Genomic DNA, 15,695 nt, shown 5'->3' on the forward strand with positions numbered 1-15,695 from the left:
CGATTCAGAGAAAAGCATATAAAAAAAACGTCTAACTGCTTTCTTTTCCTCTTTTCATTCCCCCTTTCCTCGCAGAAAGTGGAGCATCACGTAAAATGCTCCTGATAGTACGTGCCTAGTCACTAGGCCCCCTTTCTGATATCAAAAGCATATAAAAAGGGCCACCTTTATACAATGTGCAGTGGGTAACTAGTACATTACCAGTGCTATCACTTATACTACAAAATGTTCATTTTATTTTTTTTTTCACCGCTGCACGTGTTAAGGAGAATAATAAAAAATGATCAAACCATGTTTTACTGGAAGGTGAGCAAGATCTTTCATTGGGGGCATGCACAATGTCTTCTAAGATTTTGGTATTAGGCCATTGTCACGCCCCGAACTAGCCCCGAACGGAACTAGCTCGTGACACTCCAAATTAACCTGTTAATCGATACCAGTCCCAGGAAACAGTGCTGGTTTCACAGGAAAACGGATTATCACAACAACAGAGGTCTCTTTATTACAGAGTAGGAGTACAGTCATATTGGGCTGCGGACAGATCCCGAGCTCACAACTGCATTACAAAAGGGAAAGCGGAAGCCAAGACTTGAACCATTCATCGCAGGCGCGACTTGGGAACTAGGCCGAAACCCTAAAACTCATCGTAGCCGACTTGCTCCTGGAAGAACTCCTCATCAGCAGGATCCACATCATCTTCTTCAGCAACTAGGGGGGATTATTTATATAGAGCAAGAGTGAGTGCAGGAGTACTCAGCAAGCCATGGGAATTAAGTGTTTAATGCAGGCTTCAAAGGAAATGCTGTTGTTTTTGTAATTGGTTTTATTTAAACTCCTTTTTGAAACAACTAAATGAGTGCTTCTCAAACGACACGGATGAGACAGTGCATCTCGTCCGGTCGGAGTATGTGCAATGTATCAATCTTTGAATTGATTCAAGGTTGGCACCCGGCCAACGGCTTTCAAACGGCAGATTTTCCAAACATCAAACCCATTCCACAACAGTAATTTCACAAGCAGTAGTCAAACAAAACTACGCTAGGAATCACCTCACATCCGTCCATGACCGTGGGCACGGCTGTTCGAACAGTTTAATAACCTCTGTAGAGGGGGTACACTTTACCCACACAACATTACTAACCCGGATCATCCAGCCCATGCAGAACGGCCACGTCTGGAGACCTTGAGGCTTTCATGACAAGGCATTTCGAAAGCCGACACAGGTTCACCATATGCCAACGAGAGGGGTCCCAGACCGACATCAGATTAGGTCCCAGACCATACTGTGCCAGGAAGCCCGGGGGTTCTCCCCGGCACCACCCCGTTGAATCCACATGTCTCTTGGCATCATGGTTCCCCCGATTAGTTAGTTACTCAGCCAGGGGTGTCCCATTCCACCCATGTGGTCGCACTTGCCTTATGTTCGAATGAAATTCCAAGGAAACGGTCCTTAAGTGCAAGAGCGGGAAACTGTACTCCCGGTACGTCCCTCGGTCCGCGATTTTGGAAATTCATTTTAGTTCGCAAGCACCGACCCAGGTGTCGGGTTTTCCAAGTCTTTTGTAAAACCCCAAGTTTTACCCATCGTTGGATGTTTTAAATTTGAGAGGAGGTGTTCCGATGCGCGTGCCTGTAGGCCCATGCATCGAAGCACAACAGTTGACAAAGGTGATTTAAGTGTTCAATAATTCAAGGAGGGTAATTGCAGCAATTAGGATTGGGGCCGGCAGGCTATCTCGCAAGCCGCGACCGAAATACTTGTGTTAAACTTATTCATGCAATATTTGCGGAAAAGAAGTACTTAGATTTAAATTATAGGTGCAAGATGATCAAAGGTGACTTGCCTTGCTCGAGATCTTGAGCTTGATCCTCGAAATCCTCGCACTGCGGGTCTTCGGGCTCCGAAACTACACGCGAAACGGGACAACTCAACAAACGGCGAAAATAAAGCCCTATTATTGACCTCTAAACGTGCCATTAAATAGATCTCGAGATTTGAGGAATTTTGGAAGTTGAACGGAGTCAAACGGACATACGGTTGAGAAGATATTGAATTTCTAAGATTATTGGATTTTTGGTCTAAAGGAAAAAGGATTTAATTAAACCCTTTCGAAAAAGAAAAGAAAGAGGGAGGGGAAACAGACTTCCCTCGGGCGGCTAGGGCGCGGCCCGAGAGAAAGGGGCGGCTCGGCCGAGCTTAATGGGCCGGCCGGCCCGAGAAGGCAGCCAAGGCACGCGTGGGAGGGGAGGAGAGAGGGAGCCGGTGGGCCGGGTCCATCTCGCGTGGTCCCGAGTGGGACCCGCTTGTCGGCGGCTCGGCTCACCGTGAGCGAGGAGCACGCGACGCGGCGCTAGGGTTTGGAGCGGGGCGCGGTGCACGCGCGCGGCTCGCGGTGGGTGCGGATGCGGCGGGCCCACGCGCAGCCTCACGGCTCGCGATGGACCGCGCGCGCGAGCGGGGCAGAGGGGAGCGGCGGACCGGGGTCGGCTTGACCCGGTCTTGGCCGAGCTGGCGCCGACGTGGCGCCTACGTGGCTGCCACGCGGGCCGGCAGAAGGTTGAAGAAGGCGCCGGCCGGAACGGACGGCAGCTGCGAACGGCGGGGCGAACCACGGCGATACAGGTGAAAGCGAGCACACCGGGTGGTTGCACGAGACGAGGGGAGACGAGCCAATGGCTCGGATTCGCCGGAGGGAGTTCGACGGCGGTGGATTGCGGCGGCAGCAACCGGCAGCGAGAAAAGAGGGAAACAGCAACGACGCGACTAGGGTTCGATTCCTCCGGACTAGAGCATCTACACGGCCATCGGAGTCCGTTTCTAGCGTCGGATTAGATGGAGACATTACGAGAGAGGCCGGCAACGTGCGGGCGCTACGGAGCATGGGCAGCGACGGCGGCGAGCACACAGCGAGCGGCGGCAGCGGTCGGGGCGGCGCCAGCTAGCTACGGGGAGGCTATACAAGCTTCTACCGAAAGCTAAGGGGAAGAGGAGGAACGAGGAGGGAGAACGGGGAGGAGGCACTACCGTGCGGGGTGAAGGGGCGCAGTAACGATGGCCGACGGCGCGGGGCGTGATCGCTCTGGCCTCGGGCTAGGGAAGAGGAAGGAGAGGGTGCGCCCGGAGTCCACGTCACGCGTCCTCGCTCGTGCCGGCTCCTTCGACACGCGCGACGACGAACGGTGACGGCTAACAGGGCAGGGCGCGGCAATGGCGAGGGCGAAAACGGGGAAGATTGGTTTGGGGAGGGGCTCGGGTTTATAGGGCGGCAATGTCGGTTCGGAAACCGACCTTGGGCGGCACTAGGGGGTGAGGGAGCTTCGAGGGGAAGGGATAGGCTTCACGGGCGTGGTCAAACGGCGCGGAGGACGGACTGGCACGGCACGGCTGCTCCTCTGCCCTGGCGCTAGCTCCGAGCGGAGGGAGAGCAGAGGCCGGTCGAGAGAGGAAAGCGGGAAACGGAGGGGGAGAAAGAAGGCTCACGCTATGCCGGTTTGGGGAGGAAGAGGGATGGGAGCGGGAGGCGCTGCCTCCGGTTTTTGGACGGAGGCTGGCGGCGCGGCTCGGGCACGCGCGCTGGCTCGCGGGGCAGGGTGCGGCGCAGGGGGTGCAGCGCGGCAAGGCGCGGGGCCGGACGGCGCAGGCACGGGCAGCAGGCGGCTGACGACGGCGGCGACCGTGCGGGCGCGCGCGCGCGTGAGGTAACGGCGCGCGGGGAGCTTGCCGGGGATGGAGCGGGGAGAGAGAGCGGGAGAACGAGAGAGAGAGGGAGAGCTCGGCTCGGCGTCGGCTCACGCGCACGTGCACGCGGCGCACGGGGCGGACGGGCAGAGCGAGGGGAGAGTTCAGGGAGAGAGAGAGAGAGAGAGAGAGAGAGATGGGCCGAGAGGAAATCGGCCCACCGAACCTGAGGGAGGCAAAATAGACTTTTGCGGAGGAATTTGATTTGGGAAGGATTTGGATTCGGGATTTGAATTTGACGATAGATCGGGGATTCGAGATCAGGGATTGGCACAGAGACTGACAACAAGCAAAGAAACATATTTCGCAATTAGGGTTTTTAAAATTTAAATTTTCCCGCTAGGCGCCACGACGGAACGGGCGCTACAGCCATGTGCAATACGGTGTCTTAGATCCGTGGTCTTAAGTTCCAGCTAGGTTCGGATGCCATGCTGGAGGTTTGAAGTGGTCTTGCAAGGTGACAGAGGAGCCTGCAGAGGAAACGGTGGTTAAACTATGGTTCCAGGAGAGAGAAGACAATTTGTGTGGTCCGGAAAGTTGCAGAGGAGAAAGAGGGAGAACTAGAGGCCGCTGACGAGCTGGAGGTCGTCACCACGGGTCCACGCCTCGTCGTGGCCCGCATCGCCAGGGAGGGAGGAGAGGGAGCCCAGTGGCAGTGGCCTAGGAGGAGGCTGGCTCGATCCGCACTGACGGCGGCGGTTCCGGACAGATCGACGCCACCTCTGGGAAGATGCCGACAGCAGCGGCAGCTCAGCTAAATTTGGCGAGCATGACACCAGATCTGTGGACCTTTCTAGCGCTCGAGCTCGGCCAGATCCGACGAGCATGATGCCAGATCCGCGCCAGAGAGCTCGAGCTCGGCCAGATCCGACGAGCATGATGCCAGATCCGCGCCAGAGAGCTCGAGCTCGAGCGCCGCCGATCCCGTCGCCCTCTGCCACACGAAACTCGATGCCAGAGATCTCTTCACCATCAGCTGGGTGGGCCACGCCTCGATGCCAAATAAGGGAAGGTGGCGGCGAGCTTGAGCAGGCAGAGAGGAGGGAAGAGGGGCGGTGGTGGGAAGCGGGTGGGGGTGGAAAATGAATGTGATAGGTTGATTGTGGGACCATTAGGAGGTTAGAGTATATGTGTTCTTTTTTGTTGTTACAGGGTCCAAAATATGAAAGTTTTATCGCTGTGATAATAGAAAATATAATAAGCACTGACATATAAAAATCTAGGGGTTGAAATGAAAAAACATTTAGCAGTAATCTCCATTGAATGATGATGCGATCTATTAGTGGCTTTAGTCTATATGGCAACTTATGGCAACTTGAGACGACTGATAGCAGTGGCCTTTGTTTTACATGCCCTTAGTCTTTCTCACCCGGTCTAACCATTGCACAGGAGAGGCTGAGCCAGGAACTCTTAGAACCGGTTCATGTTTAGTATCCGGACCTAAGAAATAAAAAATAATAATCAAAGAAAGAGAAAAACTTGGTTGAGTGAGTATAGGAATAGCTCATAGCTGGTTGTGGCGTTCTTTCTTGTAATTGAATTTTATGGAGTGTACAAATCTTAAGAATATGTATGGCGTGCTTTCGATAGAATTTTAGTGTTGTCAGGGAGTTATTCTAGGGACACACTAGTGGGTGTATGAATGTCTATCTATTATATACTACAAGTCCATAAAACTTCATATAAACACTCCTAAGTTGTCTCGTGGCATCCTAAAAACGCTTCTAAACCGTCACGTGACACTCAAACAAATAACCGTTGATTTTTATTAAATTTGGTGATCCATTATTTACAACCATTATATTCTTTTTTTAAAGAAAAAATTGACCATCCAAACCCGGCCCCACCCAGCCTGTAGATACGTACGCATATTTCGTATACAACTAACTATTATATATGAAATAATAACAATATATCCCTTGTTGTTGTTGTTGTTGTGATATGTTGCCTGTAACATATATCTCATGTGTCTCCCCTTTTCTCTACCTCCTATTTTGTAGCTAGCAATTCAAGGTAAACATAATGAGCTAAGTTAATTTAAGATAAATAAAACCCAAAAAGTTCTAAGTAAAATGCAAAAGATCATATCATCGATTTACACTTAAACCGTTAAACCTATTATTTACAATGATTAGACTAATTAAACCGTTAAACCTAAATTTATTAAACTAATTAATCCCTCAACGCTGATCTCCGTTGTAATTTAAGATCAACAAAATTCAAAAAGTTGTGAGAAAAAAAAAGAAAACATCACACCATCGATTTACACTTAAATCGTTGAACCTACTATTTTAAACATTATATTAGATATATTAAAGTAATTAATCCATCCATCCTAATCTCATACAGTAGGTACTTACATAATTATAATATTTTATTCATATTACGCCCCCTTTCTAAATTCACTCTTCCTTCTCATATTTTATGCTTTATTAGTTAGAAAGCAAAATATTTATTAAAGTAACTATAATATTTTTTATTTTTTATGACTAAATTTATAATGAAGTTGTACCAGATTTCACTATAATTTATCTTTGAAGAGAAATATGTCTCTTTTGGGTTATATTTTCTTTGCATGCATTATAAACAATTATAAAAAATATAAAAAACAATACAATAGATTATAGATTTTGTAAAGGTCCGCCCTATTTTTAGTATTTCAAAAGTTTTGCCCTGGTGTTAATCTTGAATTATGATAGATGTCATCCGGTTCATATTATGTCATTTTTTAAGTTTTTTTCAAACACAGTCTATAATACATGCCTACGCATTCACATGGGATATCTTTCTAGTTACATATAAGGAAGGTCCTATGCGTCGGGCCCGAAGCTTTGGGGGAAAAATCGGGCGCTGACGTCATGCTCACTTCAGCGCCCGATTTATGTGCAAAAACTATTTTAAACTGATTTTTCTCTTAAATTACTTATCCAAATCATGATCCGATTGCACCATTAAATTCGTTGCAATTAAATCTTCAAAACAAGACCACACATGGATATATTCCGACGAAATTTTTTTTAGCTTATTATTGAATTATTTTTAAATATTGAACGATGTTCCACCGGGTATATCGGAATTGTTTCACTAAGCAGATCGAAAATGTTTCATTCGTTTAAATCGGGTGTTGTTTCACCTTATATAAAAACAATTTTTCAGCAAATAGCGAAACAATGTTTCAGTTCACTGCAACATTTGATCCATACATAGTGAAACATTATAAGTACACTAGGTGAAACATTTTTCGGTGGAAAAAAAATAAAATGAATTCCTTTAATAGGGGGTTTCCAAAATATGTGGGGTTTTTTTTTGCAATGGAGTATTTCAGTTCACTGCAACATTAGATTTATATATAGTAAAACATTGTGAGTACACTAGGTGAAACATTTTTGGTGGAACAAAAAATAAACCGAATTCCCTTAATAGAGGGTTTCTAAAATATGTGATTTTTTTATTGCAATAGAGTATATGGTGAAGATATGTGGCAAGTAGTACGGACACATGGTGGGGTCCCAGTAGAAGCACATAGACACGTTATGGAGGGGGGAGCGCCCGATTTTCTCCCCCTCCCCCGGGTGACCGAGCGGCAGCATTTTCGTACATATAATCATGAATTTTTTTTCCCATTCCAATGTACCTAATAAATTTCATATCGGTAATTGAAGATAAAATTCATCGGATGTTATCACCTATAGCTCGGACAAAAATCCTTTCAGACCACAATAGTACTACAGTGGCACGGCCAAATTAGCAACAAATGATTGGTCCGACTGGTCCAGATTCTCCCTGGCCTCTGTGCACCGCAGTGGAAGTGAATGCAACAGCATATGGGGGCTCACCACAAGACCCCTCGCCGTCAGAGCGCATCGCGGCCACTCTCTTCCCTCCGCTGGTGGTGAGGCCTGTGATGAGGGTCCCCTCCTCCTCCGCCCCGCGCGGCTCACGGCCAGGGCTCATCGCTTCGCCTCGCCTCGCCGCGCCGCTCTGCGCGCGCGCTTTTCGCTCGTACGCCTGGCGCAGCAAAACGTTCTCGGTTGGGGGCGTTTGGGTTGGGCCACAAGAAAATTCCTCGCTCGCCATGAAGGACTAACAGAAAACGCCAACCTCTCCCGTCCTCCACCGGCTCATTGCACACGTCAGGCATCTCGCGCCTATGTGTCGAGCGGTCGAGCCGAGCACGCCGCTCGTGTCGGGAGGTTGGGATTCTCTCACGACGAAACCTGGTTCATTGCTTTACCGATGCTTCCTTATAAAATTAATCAATCTAAAGATCGCAACGAACAATACGTATGGTGGAACGATCATACTCGTGTGACTGGAGGGCAGAAATTTTACCTAGGTAAAATCAAGGTTTATAAAATCATGTGGTTATCATATACGATAACCTTTTTAATTTTTAAAATCACAGTATATTTCGTAGTAATTGTGTAGTTTTCACGGTATCCGTGAGGTACAGTAACTCATCCTAAACACTTTAGTAAATCATAGGTGAAATAATATGTTTATAATTTACTTGTGCCTCTTTTTAGCTGAAGAGAAAGGTACGTGCAGTAGATAGTACACCTTTGAGCTTTTCTGTAGCGAAAGGCTACAAATATTCGGCCGCGGCAGCCGAAGCGGGTTGCCTTTGCCCCCACTAGATTTCAGGAGCCCCGCCTCTCGTCCGCGTCCGTCCGTCGCCGCACGCGCCAGCCGTCCGATCGCGCTCGCCTCGCCTACGTGGCCACTCGCCCCGCCGTCCGTCCCTTCCGTGCGGCCGGCCGCCGCCACCGCCAAAAGAGCAGGGCCGCCGCCGCCGCCGCCGCCTCCTCCCCTTCCCTCCGGCAGCCGCAAAGCCGGAGCTGAGCAGGCTAGGGTTCCGGCGAGAGCCCCGCCCCGCCCCCGGTCGAGCTGGAGGACACGACGCGTAGCCCCGGGTTCTTCTGCGGCGACCTGTGGTGCGGCCTCATGGAGCCCAAGGGCGAGCAGCAGCGCCACTGTATCCTTCTCACTCGTTCTACGGAGCGCGCCGAATCCCCCGCCCTCTGCTATTTGAGGGGGGTGGATCTGATGTGTGTGCTTGCTGGTGTTCCGGTGCATGTTTTCGCTGTCGATCAATGGGATTTCTCGATGTTTTTGGAGCTACTTTAGATTTTGAATGGTGGTGAGTTTGGTGGTTCTGATCCCATTGTTCCTTCCTCTAGAGTTTGCTGATACATGGGGAAGTACTAGTACTTTTTTGTTGGATCGAAATTCTCGATTTTGTCTTTTACTCTTGTTCAGTAAAAGTTATGGTTATGATGATCGGCGCGTGCTTCTTTTCTCGCTGTTTTTTTTTTTAGAAATATCGGCGTGGCATCTACTAGTTCTAGTTGTGTTCATCCCAGCTTTGTTCGTTGAAAAAAACTTTTGGTTTTACTCAAGTTTCCAATTTCTTTTTGTTGAAAAAAAAACTTTGCCTCATCCAAAGGTTATTATTATTTCTTAATCGCGATCACTATTTAGAAAAATATTATATCGAATTTATCACGGGATTATAGTCGCTTCCATAGGCTTTGATCAAAACTTTGATCCATTTCAATCTCGATATTATTGAGTTTTGCCGGCCTATCATGTGCCTCTATTATTAGGATTTTGAGAGATGGTGAGAGCCGAGCCAACTCCCATTTACGCGGCAGGTGGTACACCAATTATTTGGTTTCTCTGTGTCCATGGACTTGCTTAGTCTCAACGGTTAGGCCTGGACGTCTGTTGTGGTGCTGCAGGCCGCACCTCCTAATCTCCCCTTAATCTCAACTCCTTGGCCAGCCTCACGTTCGTGCTTAATCAAATGATCCCTGTTTATTTTTCAGATCTGTTAATCTCATGAGTTCTTGAAAGGGCAATTATTAGCTGAGCATGATTGAACTAGGGAATTGTTTATTCGTCATTCTGGCGTGGTTGGCTTACTTTATTGCTCACTCATGGACAACGACCTTTTTCAATTTGTTTTGCGATCCTTGACTTTGTCTATCATCTAGCTATGCAAGAAGCAATGGAGAACTTGAAGATTAATGGTAGCACAAAGACAAGTAATGTCAACTTGGTAAGATTCTCCATCTTAATGCATGATATACTAGCTTGCTTGTCTTAGCGTATAAGGAATATCTTTATTTCCTACTTTACTCTGGTTGGTTGGTTGCGCTATATCTATCGTCGTCTCCCTGATTCCTTTCCTCTCCAACATTTGTAGCCTGCTACAAAAGGCGCAAGTTCTTCTGATGCAATATCATGCATTTCCTCGGGCGATGCAGCTAGTACTGTCAAGGAAAGTGAAATGAACCAAGAAGCTTCTGTGGGGGACCAAGGGATGTATTACTACGGATATTATTATCCTGGTGGGTATATTAACCCCATGACGGCATGATCTGAAAACAAATCTTACTGTTCATCCATTTGATGATTTGATTTTTTTTTTTTTTGCGGGGATGATCTGATTGTTTATTGTAGCCTCATTTGGAGGATATGATGAGAATGGCTACTTCGTTGGATACAATGGACTGGAGGTGCACCCTACAGTAAGTGATCAACTAGCATACTTTATCAAGTATGGTATATGCCTTTTCTACAGTATTTACAAGTGGTTCTATCTAAAATCGAAACAATGGTGCACTCAGTACATCTCTGTGGTGGCATGGTGGTACCGACAAGCTTTGAACCTATTTGCTGTCATCTTCCCTTTGCTACGTTTGGGAAAGTGGCCAACATTTTTCTTTAGTACCACTCGTTATTCTTCAATTGTTATCCTTGTGCCAGAAAAGTATCCTGCACAGTTTTATGATATTTTTTGCTGCGCTGTTGTAAGCACAACATATGCTTTCATGAGCAAAAGATTAATTTACCGTAATGATTGAATAAACAAAGCTGACTATTTTTTTCTTTTTGCCAAAGGAAGTAAACTTCCAGCCTCTGCATCAACTAAGGATGCACTCGGGCCATATCTGTGGCATCAGGATTTAAACCTTGGTAGGTGGAGTCATGCACTTACGACTCCACCATATCAATGGTGCTTCCCCAAACGATGATGTGTATAATAAACAAAGCTGAATGATGGAGCACTTTTATGTTCCATGCTATACAAGAATTTGTGGTCAAGTACCAAGGATATTTTCCTGACACTAATCTTTAATGATAATAGTCGAGATTATATTGCATTACCACCTTTAGTTTATTTTATAATTGATTGCTTGATGTCATCCAGGTGAACTATTCCTTGAAGGTGCAGCTGTGAAAGTTGACATATTACTAGAGCACTGTGCTTATATCTGCTCTACAATCTATTTCAGGTGGTTCAAGGTGATAATGGGTCTTATTTGTGTTATCTTCCGGGGTATGAAAATGGATATACTTATAGCCCGATTGTTCCTGGAGTTATTGCTGGTGTGGATGGTCAATATATCAGCAAAGAGCCATATTATTCTACAATTTCTATGCAGGACCCTAGCACACCTGGCATTTTTGCTCAACCAGTTGCTTATGGACCTGAGCTAGTCCCTGCATACACATGGGATCCTTCTTTTGCCCTTCTTGATGGGGTTCAGGGACGTCCTGTTGGTGTGCATCAAACAAATTACCCTGCAAGACCAAAATACTCTTCTAATAAGCTTCCTTCATCAAAAGCTTCCCGGAACACTAAGTCTGCATCAGATACCATCAAAGGATCATCATCAGCTCTAGACACGATGTCAACTTCTGCTAATGGCTATCCATCCTCGAAGACTGCAAACAAGGTACTTGTGAATTCCTGTAAAAAAGCATAACTCAGTGCTCTTGGGATGAAAGTAGGAAACTATTGCTGATAGACTTATTCTTATGCTAGGCATCTGGTGCTTCCATTTCAAAAGGGTATCCTCTGTCTAGCAAGTTTGCGGTGCATACTAACCAAGGAAAAGGCAATCTTTACCAAAGTAAAGACATTGGTATGAAGGAAAGTGGTAGAAGCTGGAACAGTACTGAGAAGCTCAAGGCCAGAAGTAAGCTAAATGGATATGGTGACTGTGATATATCAGATAACCTCACTGATAACTCCAAAAATAGTTTGAGCCCTCAAGGTGGTCATTATGGACTATCAAGTGCAGGGGGGGGCAATGATGTTACACCTTCACCTGTTGCAATGAGCCGAGATGCATATAATCTTCCAGATTTTGTTACGAAGTATGATCAAGCTTTATTCTTTGTGATTAAATCTTATAGCGAGGATGATATTCACAAGAGCATTAAGTACAATGTCTGGGCAAGTACTCCTAATGGAAATAAAAGGCTTGACAATGCCTTTAAACTTGCACAAGAAAGAGTTGCTGAGAAAGGAACCAAATGTCCTATGTTCCTTTTCTTCTCTGTAAGTTAAATATTTACTCTCACGCCTAATATTTTTCACCTGAATATGTCAGAATAGGAGGCGTCCAAACCTTCTCTTTTTCATTTCTCAATGTAGCCGATTGTTGCTTGAGTGCTTAATTTCATACAGTTAGTAGACAACAGGAAGACACCGATTTCATATATATTTTCGTTTTCTGTTCTTTTGTTTTGAGCTTTCCTTGCAATCTTGCTCCATGTAGTGAGTTCATGGTTCACCCTTTTTTTGTGGGGGAAAATATACTTTTGCCAATTCTTGTAACTTTGTTGTAAAACTTCTAATTATTACACTATGATGACCAGGTGAACGCAAGTGGCCAGTTCTGCGGCGTGGCTGAGATGGTCGGTCCGGTAGATTTCAACAGGAATATGAACTTCTGGCAGCAGGACAAGTGGAATGGATTTTTCCCAGTAAAATGGCACATTATCAAGGATGTGCCTAATCCACAATTTCGCCACATAATACTGGAGAACAACGAAAACAAACCTGTGACAAACAGCAGGGATACACAAGAGGTATTTATTCAATTACCTAGAGATTTTTTATTTTTTTATACTCATGATCTCAAGCCATCTGCTTGTACGTAGTATTCATAAATTTCCCATCCTGTCTTCCTCAGTGAATAAAAGTCTAAATAACCAATCCTTTTATTTGCACTGCATGACGACTTGTTTGTTTCAACACTTCAAAGTTCAAATGAGCTTAAAATATGTAGTCTTTTGGCCTATCACTTGCACTTGATCATCCATGCCCAATGCTGTCATCTTTTAAGAAATTCAACCTCTTAGGCTACTGTCTGTGCTGATCTCCACTTTGCATTCTTTACAATCAGTTATACTGTCCAATGGCAATTTAAATATGTTATTACACTTCAACTACTATGCTTCTCGCACTGTAATGTGTTACCTTGTTTTATTTTTGATCTCTAATTGAGTGCTTGGGCAATTCAGGTCAAGTTTCCACAAGGTTCAGAGATGCTGAACATTTTCAAGAACTTTTCATGTAAAACGTCAATATTGGATGACTTTGACTTTTATGAAAATAGGCAGAAAGTAATGCAGGACAGAAGAGGCAAGCCACTTGCTACAACATTGGATCACCCCATGGTATGCCCCTATTTTCTATTTTCTCTTCTTTTTTATTTCAAGAGCCACCTGCTATAAATCTCTTCCTCTTTTATTTCATGGGCAACCTTGTCCTCAGTCATACCTTTTACTCTAGTTGATTATCCCCTGCCAATGAAATGTTTAACATGGTTACACTTTTGCTTAGTACATTGTGGGCTATATCAAAATCCAATAATAACAAGAGTAATAGAGGAACAATTAGGAAAATAATGATTGGCTTGAGCTGATATTTTAGGAGCAGTAAGGGATAGCCACACTAGAAACACATGAAATATATCATAAAAAAGTATATTGAATTTACAAAAGGATCTACAGGATGAATTTTGCACAAATGAATCTGATATACGGATTATAAATCCCACATAAGCACAACTCTAGGGTACATCTCTCCTAAACTATACCAATACCACAAAGGTCTTAAGGAAATGGATTCAGTTAGCCAACTAGCCAACAAAGGTCTTAAGGAAATGGAGCTTCAACCATCCTGTTCTAGTTGCTGTTCATTGTATTTCTGGAACATAAATAATAGATTTACCTGTTGAAATGTCCTACTTCTTGTTTTATGATTAGCAAAAGGTCGGCACATTTTTAATACCCCATTTGGAGTGTATATAATTCGCAGTGGTTTTGCTAGAATTTCAGGAATCAGTCAAATTCCTACAGGATAGGAAAAAACTATGTGTTGTGAACTGGGCCTAAGAAGGGTTGGCTTGTGCATACATAAGATTTTAGTTCCTGTTGTTATTCTATGCCATCAATGGCGATTTTTCATGTTTTAGCACTAACGGGACGAACTGCATATCTTTTGTTTTAAGGAGTAGGGGCCTGAACTCGTGGCCTCACCACAACCTTTTGCTCTATCACTAGGCTCACTATAGGGGTATTCCCATGTATATTTCTTCCTCATGATTCCTTTTCTTTTGCAGTTAAAAGTTGAAAAACCTGAAGAAACTAAGAGGCCAAGTCAATTTGTAAGTACAGTGGATCTTGATACAGCCAAACCAGATGAAGTGGTGTTTGACAAGATTGCAACAGAACTCGATACAGCCAAGCTAAGTGAGGAGCAGATCAACAAAGTTGAAGTGGAAATTGGCACAACTAACAGTAGTGAGTAGCAGAGAAGGGTTGCAGAGGATGAATTACAGGATGGGTACTTGAGCTAGAAACATAAGAGATGATTTCAGAAACGGGCTTCCTACTTCAAACAATTAACTTGCTGTGTGAAACGTTGAGAATCCTTGGCACTCGTCCACTTCTAAATGCAAGCGGAAAAAGAGGAACCAAAGGAAAAGAGGAACCATGGTGCTGTCTTCCCATGAGAATGCTCGATGACTGGGAAGAGGTTACAAGACAACTAACTAGATATCTACTGATCATGCGTGTGTTACTACCTCTGCCGCTAGCCGCTAACGCTCAATTCTCCCTCGTCTATTTTTCAGCTTGGAGGGAAGAATTTTTCCTTTTTGCCTTATGTCATGCCTTTTTTTATTTGTCTAATAATACTGCTGGGGTCTTTGTAAGCAGTCTAGTTTGATCCAAAGAAGCAAGTTCATCATGGTTAGGCGTGTTTCAGTGAAGGTTTGTAGGTGGTTGTGGTTGGGTTGTCATTTGGGGTTGTAGAGGTTTATTTAAGACAAGTTTTAGGTACTGACATTGAAGGTGGGAAAAAGAAATGGAATAAGTTTTTGGACTTGCTTTACATTATTGTTTTAGGTACTGTCCTTTGTATCACAATCTTCCATTAACAAGACAAAGAACAAAAAAGATAGCTGTTAATTTATACTCCTTTCAGCCTTCTCAGATAAGCAGATACCACTTCTTTCAGCCTTGCTATGAACCTTTCGTTTTCGCTTGTTTTTTTGTGGTCTGAAATAGTTGTTTGATTCAGACATTTGTGGTTGGCCTGTATCACGATGAATATTTGTGTGTAAAGCTGTGAGTGCTTTCTGGATTTGTTTTTTATTTTTGATCGTTTGTTAACTCGTTCTCATATCCAATCTTTTCGGAAAGAGACCTCCGGTATGTTTGTTCTCTGGTACAGCCTACAGATGTCGTATGTATACATATCACTTTATTTGTTGTCATTGTCTTTCGAAATGTATACGTGACTCTTTTGCTAATTAGGCAACTGTGGATGTTGCACCTTCGCACACTGCCTCTTTTCTGCGAGAAACAAACAGCTGTGGTTTTGCTTGCCTGTAACGTGCATTATGCATAGCTTATGTTTCCTGAAACTGCTATTGTACTTTTGCTTTGTCAATCCAATGTTCATGTATCCTTTGGTTATCCTCGGCATCGGAAGTCTCAAAGACTCAGTGCCGAGGATCTACAGGACCACACACTCACACAGAGGGTATCAACCGCCGGATTAGAAAAAAAAGATGGCTCAAGTCAGATGCTGTGGTAACATTTTTGTTTATAGTAGAATGCATTAGAATAGGTATTGAGTATTATAGTA

General features: G+C 44.8%; 1 protein-coding gene across 1 annotated transcript; it reads left to right on the top strand.

Moving 5' to 3' along the window:
- The first annotated feature begins 8,353 nt into the window (after window positions 1–8,353).
- Window positions 8,354–15,042, top strand: LOC127779540 (YTH domain-containing protein ECT2). The gene is made up of 9 exons (XM_052306346.1): window positions 8,354–8,714; window positions 9,736–9,800; window positions 9,948–10,092; window positions 10,205–10,272; window positions 11,041–11,484; window positions 11,574–12,092; window positions 12,413–12,625; window positions 13,061–13,216; window positions 14,164–15,042. The coding sequence occupies exons 1-9, from the start codon at window positions 8,684–8,686 to the stop codon at window positions 14,350–14,352; spliced, it is 1,830 nt and encodes a 609-aa protein (XP_052162306.1). The 5' UTR covers window positions 8,354–8,683; the 3' UTR covers window positions 14,353–15,042.
- Window positions 15,043–15,695: the final 653 nt, after the last annotated feature.

Source organism: Oryza glaberrima, chromosome 1, assembly GCF_000147395.1.
Source record: "Oryza glaberrima chromosome 1, OglaRS2, whole genome shotgun sequence".
NCBI classification, from domain to species: Eukaryota; Viridiplantae; Streptophyta; class Magnoliopsida; order Poales; family Poaceae; genus Oryza; species Oryza glaberrima.

Excerpts from the sequence above, each read along its gene's own strand:
- LOC127779540 (XM_052306346.1), top strand. The coding sequence starts at position 8,684 with ATGGAGCCCAAGGGCGAGCAGCAGCGCCACT. Across the intron at positions 8,715-9,735 it reads GGGCGAGCAGCAGCGCCACT|CTATGCAAGAAGCAATGGAG; the intron begins GTATCCTTCTCA and ends TCTATCATCTAG. Across the intron at positions 9,801-9,947 it reads AGACAAGTAATGTCAACTTG|CCTGCTACAAAAGGCGCAAG; the intron begins GTAAGATTCTCC and ends CAACATTTGTAG.